The sequence below is a fragment of the Dreissena polymorpha genome, chromosome 5, assembly GCF_020536995.1.
Source record: "Dreissena polymorpha isolate Duluth1 chromosome 5, UMN_Dpol_1.0, whole genome shotgun sequence".
Lineage (NCBI taxonomy): Eukaryota > Metazoa > Mollusca > Bivalvia > Myida > Dreissenidae > Dreissena > Dreissena polymorpha.
In genome coordinates this window covers 60,323,977-60,342,206 of record NC_068359.1, presented here as the reverse complement: position 1 = coordinate 60,342,206, position 18,230 = coordinate 60,323,977, and the positions used below count along the sequence as shown (strand labels likewise).

General features: G+C 36.0%; 1 protein-coding gene across 2 annotated transcripts in view; it reads right to left on the bottom strand.

Moving 5' to 3' along the window:
• Positions 1–1,108: 1,108 nt before the first annotated feature.
• The window catches only part of LOC127882050 (lysosomal amino acid transporter 1 homolog), a 29,031-nt gene continuing 11,909 nt past the window's right edge, over positions 1,109–18,230 (bottom strand). For both annotated transcript variants that reach the window (XM_052430446.1, XM_052430447.1), the window contains exons 5-8: positions 12,600–12,805; positions 8,218–8,304; positions 6,018–6,188; positions 1,109–3,136 (exon numbers count right to left, since the gene is read on the bottom strand). In XM_052430446.1, coding sequence (XP_052286406.1) covers positions 2,996–3,136; positions 6,018–6,188; positions 8,218–8,304; positions 12,600–12,805 — 605 coding nt within the window. In that variant the 3' untranslated portion in view covers positions 1,109–2,995. The remainder of the gene's footprint in view (positions 3,137–6,017; positions 6,189–8,217; positions 8,305–12,599; positions 12,806–18,230) is intronic.

Genomic DNA, 18,230 nt, shown 5'->3' with positions numbered 1-18,230 from the left:
TTTTACGATCCAATGTTTACATTTATCAATATAAAGCATTTAATGAATAAGTTAAAAAAAAAAGCCAAAATCTGTGAAAAGGCCCCTTTAATACCTTTTTAACAGAGCACGGCCCAAGTTGGTTTTGTTCTGTTGGCATAAGTAACAGAAATGACGATTGTTTGGTAAAAACTTGACAATGGACGAACGAACCTACGACGGTTGATCAGGAAAAAAATGTCTCCACTAACACCTCCAAATAAGACATGTGTTACTGGTGAACGGTTGTCCGAAGATTGCGCTTTTGTTTCCAACTCCACTTCGGTCACAGACATTCTATGTATGGCCTAATTAGACAAGTGTGACTTAAACCTTTGAGGCAATGAGACCGGTAATACACGTGACACGCTGTCTTCTGTGTTGTCATTAGCCGTAAATTATCTTTTTAAACTTGTATTCACATTTTTATGATGAATGACAAATGTACAGTCCAGACAAGCTGTTCAATGGCCAAATTTGACCTTTGACCTCTAAGTTTGACCTTGACCACTTAGGTATTGAGGCAGAGTTTACACACGAAATATCTTCTCCTCACGATGGTCATTAGTGGTAAGTTATATATTAATCCGGACGTGTATTCACAAAGTCTTAGTGGACAAGCTGTGTATGGCCAAAGTTGATCTTTGAACTCAAAGAGTGAATATGACGTACGAGGTAGACGGACATTTTACACGCGACACGTCGTTTTATGATGATTGCATTGTCTTATAATGTTCAGTTTACAAATCAAAGCTATGGCCGAGACAGGAAACTCTGCACAGACGTACAGGCAGACGGACATACAGACGCAACTGCTATATGCTGCCTTCTTCGAAATGAGGCATATAAATCAGGTAGAGGACGGCCAAACTTAGTTTCTATACACAGTTATTGCCAACGTGTAAACCATGACTTTTTTGTACAAGGTGAAATTTTTCAAAATATCTATGCAACATTTCTTGTTTTATATGTAGAAATTATTTAATCAATTAGGATCGAATATAGCAAAAATTCTCGAAAATCTCAAATAACCATGAGCACCTGTGCTCATGTGAGCTAACAAAATTAGGAACAACAGAAAATGCATTGATTTACATGGGTATCACAGTTTTTATTTGTTTAAGAACACATGAACATCGCTGAGAATAAATTCACAAAACAAACACAATTTACTTGTAAAATTTAAAAATGAAACAAATTCCACTTCTCCATAGTAATATTTAAGTATAACAATGAACTTGAGCTAAAATGTTACGATGAAAAAGATTCCATCACGCTAAAGTTGATTTCATTTTAAAGAAATAACCTTGATTAATGCAAAGATTAATGTTAAAACATTGATAAAAATATGCCTTACATAAAAACCTGAGTTAATTTCTTTTACACAATAAAAAATATATTTAAAATTATTTAAAACATTTGTAAAACAAAGATTATTTTTTTTACAAAAATTTGGATTTTTAATATAAATGTGTTAAATCAATTAAATAATTTGCATAAATATAAACGAAAGTAAATAAAATAATATCAATTATTAAATTACAGATCTTTGTTAGAACAATTTAACACAACATGCATAAAATGAACAAAATGGGCATAATTTCCATTTACTCAAAATTTAAATGAAGTTAACCCTTTCCCACTCAGAAGCAAAGTGAAAATGGCTTTATGCGAACAGCATAAAACCAGAACAGCCTGCGAGTAACTTACAGTCTGTTCAGGTTGTATGCAGTTTGCTGCCCATCAGTATCTAAGGGTTGGAAATGAAGCCTTTAATACTTGAATCTAATAAGAAAGATCTTTAATTAAAGTCAATTTTTGAAGGGACTACAAAGTCATAAAAATACGTACATTAGTGGTAAAGCGTTTACAATGTATCTAAGTTGTAAAGGGTTAAATACGTGTAATTCTTGTGAAAGATTCACCAAGCAGCTGTTACATACACCTATGATATGCCGACTCTGATCTGAGATTCCTCACGACATAAAGGGGAGGTAATAAAACATAAAATTTCACCTCCGAGTGGTGGGACTTTATACCTACCATACTGACCTGCATGTTAACACTGAGTAGAATAAATGGATGAATAGTCAAATAAAATACATAATAATAACATAACACATTTAAGTGGACAATAAGTACTGGTACAACTATTGAAGTTGAAAAACATTATCAACAAAGGTGAACAGAAAATTAAATATTGTTTAACAATAAAAGCTGTTTAACAATAAAAGCTGCTTAATGGTTTAAATATTTATGTTTTTATACCATCAACACATCAATAGCCATCAAACTTAAATCACTTCAATTCATTAAAATCAACCTTCATTTTTAGCATATTAATTTCTCTTGAGTTACATCTTCTCTATTTAAAGTTCTGTTACACGTGGATTTTCAAAAAAGCATCTTTCACAAAACATTTAAAACATAAACATAAGTAATATAAAACATGAGTAAAATAATAAATATTCATCAGTATTATGACTTATGATCACTGACGTGACCAAGTCACGTGACCAAGTCATCTTGAAACATAAAGGATCATTTGACTACTGTTTTCCACCATAAGCCATTGAATACTACCCCAGGAAACTACCCCCCCCCAAATCTGGTATCCTTTACTATTGAGTCGTGCTCTGAGAAAACTGGGTTGAAACTACCCCAGGAAACTACCCCCCCCCCCCCCAATCTGGTATCCTTTACTATTGAGTCGTGTTCTGAGAAAACTGGGCTGAGTGCATTTGCATAAAGTGTGATCTTCGTTTAGGCTTTGCAGTGTACAAAGGCTAATCAGGGACCACACTTTACACCTTTGTAATGTATAGTTTAAAGGAAGTCTCTTCTGCATGACAACTCAGTTTAGGCGGAAAGTTTTGCTCCTGATTAACCTGTTTGGACTGCACGGCTTATCAAGGATGATACTTTACGCACATGCATTACGCCCAGTTTTCCCCGATTGTGGCATCCTTTCCCATGCCTAGTCTGCGTTGATGGACACAGCCGAGGTAACACGTACTTCCAAATCAGCATCAGCATCTGTGGGCCCATTCAGCAAGGGTTGCTTCAGCAGGTCATTGAAGTCACCTTTGGTACCATAGTAGATAAACTGGCTCAATAGCTGTGGCAGGGTCAAGGATCAAACTCCACACCAAGTGAATAGTAGCAGTCACAATTATCAATATCTCCAAATCACGTACTTACATAAAAATATAAATAGACTGACTCAAGCAAAATGGTCCTGACTAGTGGATTTAAAGTGTAACCCAATGCACAAATTGATAGCAATTCTATACTGCGAAGGTATTAAAGATACACAGTTAATGATTGTGAAACAAGGCTTAAAACATGTACTTCCTTAGTTTGTTATATATATTTTATTTGCATTTTGCTACAAATGTTTGACACATCTACCAATATATGTGAGGTCATGCTGCCTTTAAACTATCTTGATCTCCAGCTGCCATGCTTTACATTTATTCATTTGAGTTTTTTTGTGAAGCGCTTTGTCCAATGTCTAATTTCTGAGCATGTCCCATGTCTAATTTCTGAGCATGTCCCATGTCTTATTTCTGAGCATGTCGGATTTGTCCAATGCCTAATTTCTGAGCATGACCTGTGTCTTATTTCTGAGCAATCAGTTTGTCACTTGCAATAATAAAGGACCTTGCAGTGGGTAAAGATTTATCTGCTGCTAATTGGAATGTTAACTAGAGCTTTGTCACAGACGTGACATATACGCCCACATGCTGCTATGACACAGACTATTTTTCATGTTGTCTTCACAAAACAAGAGAAGCTAATTTACGGTGATTTTTAAGAATTATTATGCCATTATCATTTATGGCCAATTTGACATTTAAACTCTTGAATTCTTTCGCATGACACGCCATCCAATGACTATGAACAAAATTAATGTACAGAGTCATTTTAAAATCTTACAATGAATGACATAGTTATGGCTCCGACAAGATCATTTATAGCCATTTTTTACCTTTGAACTCAAAGTGTGACCTTGACTTTGGAGATATTGACATAATTCTTTTGTGCGACACACCGTCCAATGATGGTGAACAAATGAGTTTAAAATCTCACAATGAATGACATAGTTATGGCCCGGACACGCTCATTTAAGGCCATTTTTGACCTTTGAACTCAAAGTGTGACCTTGACCTTGGAGATATCGACGTAATTATTTCGCGCGACACACCGTCCAATGATGGTGAACAAATGATTTTAAAATCTCACAATGAAAGACATAGTTATGGCCTGGACAAGCTCATGTATGGCCATTTTTGAACATTGAATTCAAAATGTGACCTTGACCTTGAGGATATTGACGTAGTTCTTTCGCGCGACACAACTTCCAATGATGGTGAACATATGTGCCAAATGATTTTAAAATCTCACAATAAACGACAAAGGAATGGCCGGGACAAGTTAATTCATGGCATTTTTGACCTTTGAACTCAAAGTGTGACCTTGACCTTGGAGATATCAACGTAATTTTTTCGCGACACACCGTCCAATGATGGTGAACAAATGTGCCAAATGATTTCAAAATCTCACAATGAACGACATAGTTATGGCCTGGACAAACTCATTTATGGCCATTTTTGATCTTTGAACTCAAAGTGTGACCTTCACCTTTGAGATATCGATGTAATTCTTTTGCACCACACACTGTCCAATGATGGTGAACAAATGTGCGAAATGATTTTAAAATCTCACATCGAACAACATAGTTATGGCCCGGACAAGCTAATTTATGGGCATTTTTGACCTTTGAACTCAAAGTGTGATCTTGACCTTTGAGATATTGATGTAATTCTTTCGCGTGACACACCGTCATCAATGATGGTGAACAAATGTGCCAAATGATTTTAAAATCCCACAATGAACGACAAAGTTATGGCCCGGACAAGCATTTTACCTTTGAACTCAAAGTGTGACCTTGACCTTTGAGATATCAACGTAATTCTTTCGCACGACACACCGTCCCATGATGGTGAACAATTGTACAAGTCATTTTAAAATCTAACGATAAATGACATAGTTATGGGTCGACAAACTTTCTTTTTAAAACACACTTAGTGACCCCGTGACCTAGTTTTTGACCCGCCATGACCCATATTCAAACTTGACCTCATCTAGAGATACAACTTCTGAGCAAGTTTGGTGAAGATCAGATGAAATTTTCGGGACAGACAGACCAACCGACAAAGTGACTTCTACAAAGCACCCATTACCAGTAATGGGGGTAAAATAATACAAATGTTGTTGATTCACTTTACATGGTTTACAGGATTGCAATGGGACACAACTCCTTCAGAAATAAAAAATTGAAATCAAAGGATTTGCCTCCCTTGATCAGAAAATAGAAAATAAACATACAAATGAGAATCATTTAAAGCGAGACTATACGGTTTTGTCCAATATTTATGAATTTATATAAAATGTTTAAAAAAAATTATTATAAATATATTTCAATATAAATAAAAATAAAAGTTAAGAAGAACATGTGTAAATAAATGCTAAAGAAGCCAGATATTTAATTCTGAAATCGAAAATGTCTGTACAGTCGAATTCGCCAGCATGTAAATCATGCATGTACGATGTGAATCTAAATTTAGTTTAACGGTCCATTTTAAATTCCTGCAACAATATCTATTCATAGGACACACGAACACTAACTAAAAAGACGAATGCTTAGGTTATTGTAGGAAAATATGTACGAAGTATCTTCGTCACAAGCGACTCGGGGCGCTAATTTGTCCTTGCTGCATTTTATGAAATTCGTCTTCAATGTATAATTTTTCTTGCCAATTTTGTGTTAATGGAACATATTTTTATCAATATATTACAATTTAACACATACAAATCGTAGAGTCTTGCTCTAAAGCAAATTTGTTGATACTGCACAGGCCAATCTGGGCACATGCATTTATTGCCTCCTCTTAAAGAGACTTAATTATGGATCAACAGGACAGTGTCAAGGATACAGCGGAGTCCAAAAACACGACACCAAGGCTGCCAATGAGCCAGGGCAGGTGCTTGACCAGGTAGTTGGCGTCCTGTTGGCGGACGAGGATTGAGAGACCATAAGTGACATTACCAAACACAGCGAGGATGAACATCATCACTGATAGACCATCTGTAGACTTGCGCTTGTACTGAAACACATTAGGAAAATGGAAGATAGACCGTCTGTCGACTTGCGCTTGAACTGAAACACATTAGGAAAATGGAAGATAGACCGTCTGTCGACTTGCGCTTGAACTGAAACACATTAGGAAAATGGAAGATAGACCGTCTGTCGACTTGCGCTTGAACTGAAACACATTAGGAAAATGGAAGATAGACCGTCTGTCGACTTGCACTTGTACTGAAACACATTAGGAAAATGGAAGATAGACCGTCTGTCGACTTGCGCTTGAACTGAAACACATTAGGAAAATGGAAGATAGACCGTCTGTCGACTTGCACTTGTACTGAAACACATTAGGAAAATGGAAGATAGACCGTCTGTCGACTTGCGCTTGAACTGAAACACATTAGGAAAATGGAAGATAGACCGTCTGTCGACTTGCACTTGTACTGAAACACATTAGGAAAATGGAAGATAGACCGTCTGTCGACTTGCGCTTGAACTGAAACACATTAGGAAAATGGAAGATAGACCGTCTGTCGACTTGCGGTTGAACTGAATCACATGAAGAAAATGGTAGATAGACCTTTTGTCGTCTTGTGCATGTACTGAAATATAGTAACGAAATGGAATATAGACCATCCCTTGACTTGAGTTCATACTGAAATAATAAATAAAATGGCAGCTAGAAAATCCATGGACTTGCGCTTATACTCTCATAAGCAAACAAAATGGTACATAGACAATTTGTTGACATGCGCGTTTACTGAAACATTTAAACAAAAATGTAAGGTAAATTGTCTGTCGACTTGCGCTTATACTGAAACAAACAACTATAGACCATCTGTCGACTTGCGCTTATACTGAAACAAACAACCATAGACCATCTGTCGACTTGCGCTTATACTGAAACAAACAACCATAGACCATCTGTCGACTTGCGCTTATACTGAAACAAACAACCATAGACCATCTGTCGACTTGCGCTTATACTGAAACACATACACAAACTGTTGGTAAACCATTTGTTGAATTGTGCATATACTGAAACACATAAATCAAAATGGTAGACAGACCATTGACCTTAGCTTAAACTGAAACACATGAAAAAGATTGTAGATAGAGCATCTGTCGACTTGGGCGTATACTTCAATACATCAACAAAATGGTAGATAGACTATTGATGTGAGTGTACAATCAAATAAATAAAATGGAATTTAGACTGGCTGGCAAATTGTTCATAATTTAATCCATCATTAAAACGGGAGATAGAATTTCTGTCAATTTGCGCTTACACTTAAATATTCACTTAAATACATAAACAACAAGCTAGATTAAAATAAAACTGATAACTGTATCTTTGCAATTAAATTTATACTGAAACACATAGGAAACATGTTAGATATTTAAAATTAAGACTGATACATCATAGAACAATAAGAAATCAAAACCACAATCACTGATATTAGACCTTAGTTTTTACTGCAAACAAAAATTTGCAACATGTAAGATTCCGATTAATAGTGGATGAAAATCAACTCATAAAATACAGAAATATAATTTATCTTAATACTTAATCCCTTTTTAAAGTCATTTTTTCAAGAAAAGAGATCATAACTCCAGTTTTTAAAACAATCTATGAAGGTTAAGATATATTTGCCTTCTTTACTGGTCAAAGGAAAGATTTCAACAAGACATAAGTGCGGTAACAGCATGAAAGCCGTATTTTTATGTTAGTTATGCGGGTTTACGACCATGTTGGAGATGCAGTTTGGAAGTTGACTATTTAGTACTTTAAAAGGGATGAATATATGAAATGTTTAAAGCAGGAATAAATTTAATGCTATGATGATCCTTAAAGAAACAATATTGAAAATTATTGTTCCTCCAAAATGTTTATATTTGCTTTATTTGTTTAACTATTTCTACTTTATATGTGTATGTTGCTTGAAGTATGATAACATTAACCAATTATATCAAGATCTGATATACCCACTTTAGACAAATTTAATTGAACTGTTTCTATAACATCTATATATAGTTTATATACTTACATTTTTAAACATTTGTGCCACACGGGAAAATACGTAGCATATACTTGAACCAACACCTATTGCATACCCCACCTTCTCCTCAACAGTCTACAAACAAAGTAAGAACACAATTGAGCCGTGTTCTGAGAAAACTGGACATAATGCTTGTGCGTAAAGTGTCGTCCCAGATTAGCCTGTGCAGTCCGCACAGGCTAATCAGGGACCACACTTTCCGCCTAAACTTGGTAAGGAAGGTTAGGGTTCCTTGAAACTAAAAATACCAATACCAGCGGAAAGTGTTGTCCCTCATTAGCCTGTGCGGACTGCACATGCATTATGCCCAGTTTTTTCAGAACATAATTATTTATTTATTTTTCTGTGGTTTGTAGCTTGTAGATTAATATCAGGTATTAAAAACAAGAGGGCTTGAAAGTCCCAAAGTTGCTCACCTGAGATACAAAGGAACTGACCTGTTCTGTGCAGCCCAAGATATATCATAAGAACGAATGTTCTGAACAAGTTTCATGAAGAGGGGACTTATTTAACTGTTGAAGTGCTAACAAGGTTTTACTATAGCCATAGAAGAATTATTTCCATGCCTCCTGTTGGCCTTTGTTTCAACAGGCCGGGTCCATTTTAAGAATGTGACTTAAAGAATGCTAACAAGTTTTTACTATAGACATATAAGGAAAAATGCCCTGCCCTCTATTTTTTATCACCCGAAAACGTTTTTGAACTCGTCCAAGATATCATTATGACAAATCTTTTGACCAAGTTACATGATGATTGGACAATTTAAGTAGCCTCTTGAGTGTTAACAAGGTTTAACTATAGCCATATATAGCCATATAAGGAAAATGCCCCGCCCACTGGCTACCATGTTTTTAAACAGACAAGAACCTTTATTTTTACTCATCCAAGATATCATTTGAAACAAGAGATGTGTTTGTCAGAAACACAATGCCACCTACTGCGCCGCTTTGATTGATTTATTTATTTTATATCATTTGGCAGGTACAGATAGGTAATTATCTCCCTTTAAAGCTTATAACTTCCCTTGGATTTGTTTTTTTACCTTTGACCTTGAAGGATAACCATGACCTTTCACCACTCAAAATGTGCAGCTCCATGAGATACACATGAATGCCAAATATCAAGTTTCAATCTTCAATATTGCAAAAGTTATCGCAAAACTTTAACCAAGGTTAAAGTTTTGGGACAGAATGACAGACGGACAGGCCAAAAACAATATGCCCCCGATCATTGGATCTGGGGGCATAAAAATGTTCTGACCAAGTTTCAAGAAGATTGGACTATAAATGTAACTTTTAGAGTGCTAAAAAGTTTTTAATATAGCCATATATAGAAAAATGCCCTGATCCCCTGGCGCTAATGTTTTTCAACCAACTGGAACCAATTACAAACTCGTTCAAGATATACTTGGGAAAAAAATTCTGACCAAGTTTAATGAAGATCTGACAATAAATGTGGCCTCAAGAGTATTTACAAGGTTTTACTATAGCCATATATTATAACCATATTATGAAAAAATGCTCCGCCCTCTGGCAGCAATTTTTTTTAAGCAACTGAAACCATTTTCAAGCTAGTTCAAAATATCATTGAGACAAATCTTCTGACCAAGTTTCTGATGATTGTTCAATAAATGTGGCCTCTAGAGTGTTAACAAGGTTTAACTATAGCCATATTAGGAAAAAGGACCCGTCTCCTAGCGGCCATGTTTTTCAAGCTAAGGGAACCATTTTTGCATTTGTCCAAAATATCATAAGCACAAATCTTCTGGCCAAATTTCATGAACGTCGGACAATAAATGTGGCCTCTAGAGGGTTAAAAAGGCAAATGTTGACGCCGCACGACAAAAGACAGACAAAAGGCGATCACAAAAGCTCACGATAAGCACCTAGTGCTCAGGTGAGCTAAAAAGGATTATTAAATATTTAAAACAGTGAAAATAAGAGTAATTTTCAATAATGATGATAATAATGTAATGATGCCATTGTCCCGGTAAAAAATATCTGTTCAAACTCTTTTAATATGTAAATTAATGATAAAAATTCATTCAATAAAAAGTAAGTTTGTTTTTTTCCGTAGATTATAGATTTTTATTGACTTGTGATCATAAAATTTACATAATATCTTTCCTTTATCACTCATGAATAATAATTATCTATGGAAACCAACAAACATCCTCTTTGCAATGACATCAGTTTGCCTCTACTTGATAACAAATTGCCTCAATATTGCCGAACTGAATACCGTCAACGTATAATGTGTCACCTAACACTTGAGCGCAATTGTGCAGTATTATTTAAACAAGAACACCGCACATAGGGTGCCAATGCTCGGCTGTGGGTGCATTTTTTAATAAATGAAAGCTCTTCAGAAGAAAAGAGCCTTTCAGAAGAAAAGAGCATATGTTAAAGTTTTATATTACAGTAACCTTGACCTTTCCCTAGAGACCCAAAAACGGGTGTGGCGTGTAGAACTCATCAAGGTGCAGCTATATATAAAGTTTCAAAGTTGTTGGTGGAAGCACTTTGATTTTAGAGCCAATGTACCCTACATCGACCAATGGCATAATATCAAAAGGCCGGTGAAAGAAACTACGAACTATGCTTACCGTGAACTACTTTCCTCTTAATTCACAATTATTCAACACTTTCAGCTCATCGTAGTTTCGTAGTTTCTTTAACTGGCCTTTTGATTATCATACAATGGGTCGATGTAGGGTACCCTGTTTTTCCAGTAATTTCCCTTGTTTACTGGAAAATGGGCGGGTCCGGGGTCTGCTGCGTTTCATTCCTGTAGTCTTTATACTATATAGGGGTATATTTTTTTTATTTAGCCATTATATTAGCTTTATGGATAGAATTTCAAACTCCTGTGATTCAAATAACCTTGTCAGGTCGCAAATGTGTTGTAAACAACCGGGGGTCAGCGCAGATAAACAAAGGAAATGGGACACAGACGCTGTACTTGAATCGAATAAAGAGTGTTAAGCAGCGAATATAAATTAAAGATTATTAAAATTTATATCATATTGAAGAGAATTTATTTTTCTTTCAATTATATTAATTTGGTTTTAATAAAGATGTTTTATTAAAATAACTTGTAATGGAACCACTATGCAGATTAGCTGATTTTCTTAGATCTTCCACTGATAGATAAGATTTGCTGGGGTTGCTAGAGTTACACATGTATGCCAAATATCAAGTTGCTATCTTCAATAATGCAAAAGTTATTGCAAAACTTTAACCAAGGTTTAAGTTTTGGGACATGCAATGAATGACAGACAGATCAGATTAAAAATATAACGTCTATTGTCTACACAAGGTTTTTCTTTTATTTGACCTAGTGACCTAGTTTTTGACCCCAGGTGATCCAAATACAATCTCAACCCAGATTTCATCAAGATAAACATTCTGACCAAATTTCATAAAGATTGGATGAAAACTGTGACCTCTGTTATCTACACAAGGTTTTTATATTATTTGACCTAGTGACCTAGTTTTTGACCCCAGATGACCCAAATACAATCCCAATCTAGATTTCATCAAGATAAACATTCTGACCAAATTTCATAAAGATTGGATGAAAACTGTGACCTCTATTGTTTACACAAGGTTTTCCTATTATTTGACCTAGTGACCTAGTTTTTTACCCCAAAGTACCCAAATACAATCCCAACCCAGATTTCATCAAGATAAACATTCTGACCAAATTTCATAAAGATTGGATGAAAAATGTGACCCCCCCCCCCATTGTCTACACAAGGTTTTTCTATTATTTGACCTAGTGACCTAGTTTTTGACCCCAGGTGACCCAAATACAATCCAAACCCAGATTTCATCAAGATAAACATTCTGACTAAATGTCATATAGATTGGATGAAAACTGTGACCTCTGTTGTCTACACAAGGTTTTTCTATTATTTGTTCTTGTGACCTAGTTTTTGACCCCAGAAGACCCAAATACAATCCAAACCCAGGTTTCATCAAGATAAACATTCTGACCAAATTTTATAAAGATTGAATGAAAACTGTGACCTCTACTGTCTACACAAACAAATTGTTGACGGACACAGGCACGCACACACGCACGCACGCACAACGGACGCCGGACATCACACGGTCACATAAGCTCACCATGTCACTTCATGACAGGTGAGCTAAAAAGAGTGTTATACACTTCCATTATTACGACCTGTTTACCCATTAAGTTTTAAGGTGAAAGCTTACGTAATCTTTTAATTTAATTTCTTGATAAATTGTTTCATGCAAAATGACTAACAAACAACAAGATTGACTTCCATAAACACCCTTTAAAACCCTGATAAATTGCGGAAAAAAAATATCATAAAATTTATAAGAAAAAAAAACACTCACATTGAATATAGAACTCCCTAATTCCGTTGCTAATAGTGACCGGCCTGCTGGGTTGAGACGTACTTCTGTCTGATAGGGGAGGGAATCTAGCACCCAGAGGGAGTGGTGAACACACATGAGCAGGGCACCAGACACGCACAGCACCATCTGTGACCCGGTACCCGAGTTCAGAGGCAGGGGCGAGGTGGCAGGTATAGACTCATAACCTTGCAGGAAACATTTTTACATCTATCATCAGCACAGTAAGCCTAGTACAACTTAAGAGAATTCAGATATTTAGTAAACACTGCCCCCAGTCTCATACTGTGTTTGTCATAACTCCATAGAGCCTCTTTTGGGAAAACTGGGCTTAATGCATATGCGCAAACTGTTATTGCATATTAGCCAGTGCAGTATGCACAGGCATATCAGGGACGACACTTTTCACCTACACTGAATTTTCGTTTAAGAATGATTTCTTTTAAACAAGCAATTCTATAAAGTCAGAAAGTGTTGTCCATGATTAGCCTGTGATGAATGCACAGTCTAATCTCCAATGACACTTCAGGGACATGCATGAATGCACAGTCTAATCTCCAATGACACTTTAGGGACATGCATGAATGCACAGTCTAATCTCCAATAACACTTCAGGAACATGCATGAATGCACAGTCTAATCTCCAATGACACTTCAGGAACATGCATGAATGCACATAGAGAATACTAGGTTAGCGTTGAATACAGAGAAGTTTATGTTGCGAGGCTTAGAACGCCGGAAGCGCGAGCCTTGGCGAGCGCTTTCGGTGTTCGAGCCGAGCAACATAAACTTCTCTGTATTCAACGCTAATCCTAGTATTCTATTTATCCCATTTGATTTTTTCAACGTGACATTTAACATAAATATATCTAATAACCTTAACAATAATTTTAATTTAGTCATAAAAGCGCTTAAAATCTAACAAATGTAACCATGCGTAGTGATATAATAGAGTCGATGCGGCTAATTCCGTACGGGCGTCTAATTTCGTACACTATAAATTTATTGTTTATATCTTCTATGTTTGGTTACACAACACTGAATTACGCTATATCGCTTATAGTACTTTTTTCGCTTGTTTAAATGTGCACTTCGTGAAATCGACTGCCGATGACGTTACTGTCTAAATCCGATTGGCTGCATACGTATTTGGCGCGAAATTTTAAATTTCCTGCTTTCTCCGGCATCATCAGCAAGCGCTCAGAAACGACAACTCCAACGGTAATAAGATTATCTTAGTTGTTATGAAATGTGTGCAAGGTTGTGTGTTAAAAATAATTTATGAAATATTTTTTCTTTCTTTTTATGCTCAACATATATGTTAAAATCGTATTATTGTTTTAGTAATATGTAAAATAAAAGTGTACGAGATTACCCGCATTAATTTTTACCAGTAAAAGTTATGTGCGGGTAATTTCGTACGCATTTATACGAAAACAATATTGATAATAAGGTTGATATATCTATTAAAATTTTTGGAATGAAAAAAAGTGTTTTAAATTTTTATACAGAAAAGAAATGTTCTATATAGTTGTTGTTTATTTGTTTACAGACATGAGTTTCCAATTTAGAACAACCCCACATGCGTTGATGTTGAGATCAATTGGATTTGGGGCGACCGGCCTGAAAATACACGTTCTTTTGTGCCAGTTGTTTTTGCGTGAAACGCAATATGAACATCATCTTATTTTTGACGTTTTCACCAGACTGTCAACGCTATTGACAGAAAATGTGTATAATCAGCAGGTGATATGGAATGCATATTGCAGTCTTGATAGGGACGAACTTAGCATAGTGCATCTCGCATGGAACGTTGTTAGAGTTTTGCAGGACTGTGACTTGCTTGACCACGTGGACGAGATTAGAGCCAACACTCTTTAATAGAGCTTCCGTATTTTCTGTAAAATGATCAATAAATTTCCAATTATGAGTTGTGTTTGTTTTTTGTCATTTACAGTCCACAATGCCCAAAATGTATTCTCAAAAGGATATCCTCGATGCTGTGGGTGCGGTAAGACATGGGATGTCGTACCGGAAAGCTTCTAGCAAATTCGGTGTCCCAGTCATGACCATCCAAAACCGGATCAGCGGCAACGTCGACGAATTGGCACAAGCTGGGCGACCCACAGTCATACCAACCGAAGTTGAGGTGGAGCTAGTTGAAAAAATTAAACGGGCAGCGAACATGGTGTGTAGCTGTTTCTATGTACACTAGCCTGTTGAAACTGTTTTTGTGATTCATGCGTCATGTTCAATACACATTATGTTTTTAAAATGTTGGTAAGTTTAAATAATAATCAATGAAGATTTTTAAAATTAACATTTCAAACGTCCTGTTGTGCTTATTGGCCGTTGTTAAAACCAAACATACGCAACGCAAAATGTGGTCTCGATTCCAAGAAGCGGACATTAAAGCACTGTGCCTATTACAGTAGCAAATTGTTTCCAACGATAAAGCGGATTTAATTTATAAACCATTTGCATTTATTAATTGTTCTTTACTCCATTACTTATATCATAAAAACTCCGTATTAATTATTGGTCGACAATGCGAATCTCATTTTGTTTCAAAGCACCCACATGTATTAACAAATTAAACGATCAATTTATTGATATAATGCGGTGATATTCATCATATACATCATATATTATTATTGTTGTAGGGATTTGGAATAACCAGACGAATGTTGCAGGTGAAGATTGGCAGAATCGTCCGTAAGCTCAAAATTAAGTCCCCATTTAGAAATGGCGTTCCTGGCAAAGATTGGATTGCTGGATTTTTGAAGAGGCACCCAGACGTAAGCCATAGGACACCACAGGCCTTATCGACATGCAGAGCAAGGATGTTAAATGCAACTGTGACCAATAATTATTTTAACAATCTTACTAAGCTGCTTGAGTCTCTCTCTTTACAGGACAAGCCTGTTCGCATCTGGAACATTGATGAAACCAGCGTTCCACTTCTGCACAAGCCTGCTAGGGTGCTTGGGCCGTCCGGTGCGAAAAATATTCCCGGAAGGGTTGGGAATAAGCGGGAAAATGTCTCTGTCCTGGCCTGTGTTAACGCTGCTGGAGGCGAGATCCCCCCTCTGGTTATTGTAAAGGGAAAAACGTACAAAAGTTTGTTATCTTACAATACTGAGGACGGAGTTCCCGGCAGCGTTTACACATTCCAGGAACAAGCTTGGATGGAGGATACATTCGGTGAGATCTGGTTTCGGGGCCATTTTCTTAAACACTGTGGTCCAGCGAGGCCCCAGCTTATAATTGTGGACTCTCACTCTTCCCACGAGACACTTGGTCTCATAGACGCTGCTATAGCTAACGATGTCCATCTCTTAGCGTTTCCACCCCACACAGCCCAGTGGTTGTGTCCTTAGGACAAGTCCATATTCGGTCCACTTTCATTGATTAACATTGCGGTTATTAACAGATACTGAGTCTTCACTGTCACTCTCTAGCACAACAAACAATTAAACTAACTAAAACAGCAACACAAACAAATAAAACAACAATTACAAATATAAATATGAATTCGTTACAAACTTTTAGTGTCGCTTACACGTACATTATGAATAAGATGTAAATTACAGAATCAAATTTCTAATATGCACATACAAAAAATACGAATTCAACATGATTTAACATGAAAATATTTTATTTTAAAACAAATTTAATTTCATATTTAAGTTTCTAAAAAATAAAGTAGTAATTATATCCAATATAGGTATCGATATTTCTATCACAAACCCGTCGAGATTGACATTGGTATTCTTTCTTTTGCGTGTACGGAATTACCCACACACTGTACTGACCTTTCGACAGCCGATTGATTGACAGGCTTATTAACCAATCAGATTACAGCATAGATTAGGCCCGTTACTATCCGCCATTTTGTCCGTCAAACTCGCCGTTGTCCGACACATAAGCTTATACGTAATTCTGTGTTTTAAACAAAGAAAATGGTTGAAAGGTGCTGTTATGGCACTTGTTATTCAGACACAATGTATCCAGAACGGTTAAAAGATGGAAGTACGTTTTTTCCGTTCCCTCAACCGGGTACTAATCTTGAAAAATTCAAACGTTGGATTCGTCTTTGTGGTCGTCCACACGAACAGCTTAATCTCAACATATTAAGCGATCGCCCGAAAGCAAAACACAGTCGTTATAATAAGATACTACGCGAAAATAGAAAATGTAAGTTTTGCAACGGACACGTTATAAAAAAGAGTATAACTTTGTACTTGTTTATCCTCTATATAGACAAATTAGAAAGGAACATTTAAAACCATTTTTCAAAGGTGGCCAACGTTAAATAAATTTGACATTCTAATGCAGTCGGCAAATAAATAAGACATTATAAACTTTGCTAGATTTTTTTAATGCTAATGAAATCGTAATAATAAAGACAATCAGTTATTATTTTTAATAATATCACATAGAATAAAACATTTTTTATTTCTTTCGGTTTAAGTCTTCCAAATTTAATGTAAGTTAAGAAACTATTTTCAAATGCGCAAGTAATTATCAATAGGGGCCAATTAGTGTGATTTTACACCATATGTGGGCTTTCTACTAATCCGTTATCAAAACAGATGCCGCAAACTGTGAATGACCCTTTGAAAACCCGGTCTGATTAGCGAGTTTTTTTGTACATGAAAATTCTTTCAACTTTTTATATTTTAAACATTGCAGAAGATAGTTTTCGAGGAAATAATAATATATAATAATATATTGTGTATGTTACTTTTTTGACGACTTTGACTTTGTTATACGATTATAACAATGCGCATGGGTCATTTTGACCAAACGCATTGTAGATATGTGTTATATCGGATTTCAATAAAAACGTTCTTCGTCTTCTATTATAATAAATTTACTTACCTGTGCCACATTTGCGATGTTGCCATCGGTTGCAAAAATTAACGGCTTTTAATTAAAAAACTGAAACATCTATTACTCAAGGAAAAATATTGTGACTAACGAACAATTCATACTGTATGCGATAATTGGCGATAATTTTGCCGACTTTGATGATAAATTTAACGGCTTTTAAGTAGACTAATAAAAAAGTTTTGACTATTTAATAGATATGATAATTATATTCAGCACCACTATTCAATGATAATAAAAACTATTGTATGGCCTTTCTGGTATACCATGAGGCCTTTTTGGTTCCTTTTTGCGGCCGATTCGCGTAGCCATTTTTATGACGGACTTCGGCGGAGTGCCCCCCCTTGAAATCGGTGGGCGTGGCTTCACTCTCGCTGTCGAAAGGTCAGACTCGTGTAGGTTAATGTACATGACAACAATTTCTGAAGTATCCAATCAAAACTCGCGATATAAAAAGCAAGTTAAATATAGCCCAATGGTCCCGGCGTCCACTGCAGTTTTCATTTCTCGGTAGAAAACAGCCGATAACCGTCCATATTGATTCTTGTCCGAATGCGTACGGAATTAGCCGCATCGACTCTACATGTATTTGTTCTGGTACGCAAAATAGTCTTTAAAAAAATTCACACACAAACTGTAAAACAAGTAAAATTATCACCATATGCCTACATTCAATTTTACGCAGTATGCGAATTTTAACACATTACGACCGCGAAAAGA